Here is a 1,927-nt window from a genome sequence, read left to right as displayed (position 1 = left end):
TTTAAGACTTCACCACTATAAATCTGGGTTTACTGTACATTTTTTAAAACATGAAAAGATTTTTTTTCAAGTACACACTAAATTACTCCGAATGATGAAAGGTGAGGCAAATTTTTAAAACAAAATGTCCAACAGGCATAAGGAACTTAACAAGAGTAAAAGAAAGCTTTTTGCTCTTTGGGAGGTTAATAAGAGCTCAGTGGAGTATCACAGACAGGTTAATACATGGATGACCTACATCCACAGGGAAGTACATACAGGAAGAGGTAGTACTGTTTCCTGATATTAACGTTCGGTGTGTGGACTGGAAGACTCTGAAAGACAGCTGCACAGCTCTGGATCTTTGTCAGAGGACGGGAAGAAGAGGAGGTGGTCTCCTCGCGCTGAAGTGTCGAGACTTAATCCCAAACCCGACGATGAAGTGCTGATGTGAGAGAAAAAGAGATGAGAGGGTCATCTCAGTTTTAAACAGACATTAAAATGTTTAAAATGTTAAAAGCCAGATCACTCTCCAATATCCTACCTTTCACAGTCAGAGTCAAAAGAAGCTTTGTCCTCTAATCTACTGACATAACCACTGCTGGGACGCTGTATGGCTTCAGCCACTGTGTACCTGGTCTTACCACGAGCACACTTTTCAATTTTTGTGATACTCAAGTCTGACTGGAGGAACAGATGGAGCCGACTGTCGGATAACAAGAAGGGTGTGTGAAGAACACTAGAGAAGAAAGGATATTTTTAGATCAGTGACCTTACACATTTAAAAATAGCTAAAACAACAGGGTCTCACTTTAGTCTTACTTCCACCAGATGAAATATTAAACAGTTTTGGGTTATGAAGTTCAGGAGTGTGTAAAGGCACCACTAGGTGGCAACACTAGAAATGGACTGCAGAGCAACTCACATTTCTAAAAACTCCTGCAGACCCTTCATCCTCTGGTTGACTTGCTCTGGGTTCTTCAGGCTGAAGAAGGGGTTCCAGGGGGGCAACCTGGGCAAATCTCTGGCAACAGTGAAAATCATGAGACGCTCCGTTTACGGTACCAAATAAGCGATAAATGACAATGATGAGCTTACATGATCAGAGCGTTCTGTTCCAGACAATTACGCAGCCAGACAAACTCACTGTAACTCCGCCTCACACAGGAAGTCTTCTTTCGAAAACACATGCTGTTGGTCTGCGAAGACAGAAATCTAATAATTAGAATCCTTCGAGACAAAACGACATCGAAAACTTCAAGTGGAACTCACATGTACATAGATCTCATAGTCGATGTACGTGTGCCAGAAGTCCTCTTTATGGAGCCTTGGATCTTGAACACAAATGCTAATAAACTCCTTCAAAATTAAAAATAAAAACAGGAATACATTAAAAAAAAAAAGTACAAATATTAGACAAACAGGAAGAGATAGTGTTAAGACAGCATATATGACCACTTACAGTCGTTACAAGATTGTCTAGACTACTGTCCATAATGGGGGAAAAACCTGCAAGAGATAAAGAGGAACAAATAAACACTTATTGCACATAAAGACAGTGGTTTGTCCAGACTTATTTAGCACAAAAATACCTTCGGTGGCTCTTCATGTCAGGACTAAAAGCAGCATTTGAAAATAAACTCCAGTTACATTTTTATGAACCGCTCAGTAAAAACCAGCCTGTCTATTGTTTTGCAATGAAAGATCTGTTCTGTAAAGCAAAGCCTCGCCTGGTAATTAAAACTTGAAGGACTCAAGAGTGCAAACACTTGGAGCTGATGTAGCATAAAGCGGAACAAAGGGGGTAAATGAGAAGGATTTAGCTTGTGAGAAAGAAATCTTAGCTCTAACCACCTCAGTATGGACACACGCAAACAATGACAACAACAAAAAAGCCTTTTCTGGGCTACTATAAGAAAGTAGTCCAGTCAGCTCTTTCCCTGTTTAA

General features: G+C 40.2%; 1 protein-coding gene across 1 annotated transcript; it reads right to left on the bottom strand.

Annotated features, from left to right (window-relative positions):
* Positions 1–285: 285 nt before the first annotated feature.
* snx10a (sorting nexin 10a) lies at positions 286–1,474 on the bottom strand. Its single transcript, XM_008291791.1, has 6 exons — positions 1,442–1,474; positions 1,252–1,338; positions 1,078–1,178; positions 905–1,003; positions 524–718; positions 286–424 (listed from the first exon to the last, which is right to left on the bottom strand). The coding sequence occupies exons 1-6, from the start codon at positions 1,472–1,474 to the stop codon at positions 286–288; spliced, it is 654 nt and encodes a 217-aa protein (XP_008290013.1).
* Positions 1,475–1,927: the final 453 nt, after the last annotated feature.

Source organism: Stegastes partitus, unplaced genomic scaffold, assembly GCF_000690725.1.
Source record: "Stegastes partitus isolate 25-593 unplaced genomic scaffold, Stegastes_partitus-1.0.2 Scaffold762, whole genome shotgun sequence".
Classification (NCBI taxonomy): domain Eukaryota; kingdom Metazoa; phylum Chordata; class Actinopteri; family Pomacentridae; genus Stegastes; species Stegastes partitus.
This window is presented reverse-complemented; position numbering and strand designations above follow the sequence as displayed.

Excerpts from the sequence above, each read along its gene's own strand:
- snx10a (XM_008291791.1), bottom strand. The coding sequence starts at position 1,474 with ATGGACAGTAGTCTAGACAATCTTGTAACGACT. Across the intron at positions 1,179-1,251 it reads ACTATGAGATCTATGTACAT|ACCAACAGCATGTGTTTTCG; the intron begins GTGAGTTCCACT and ends CTGTCTTCGCAG. Across the intron at positions 425-523 it reads TTTGACTCTGACTGTGAAAG|CACTTCATCGTCGGGTTTGG; the intron begins GTAGGATATTGG and ends CTCTCACATCAG.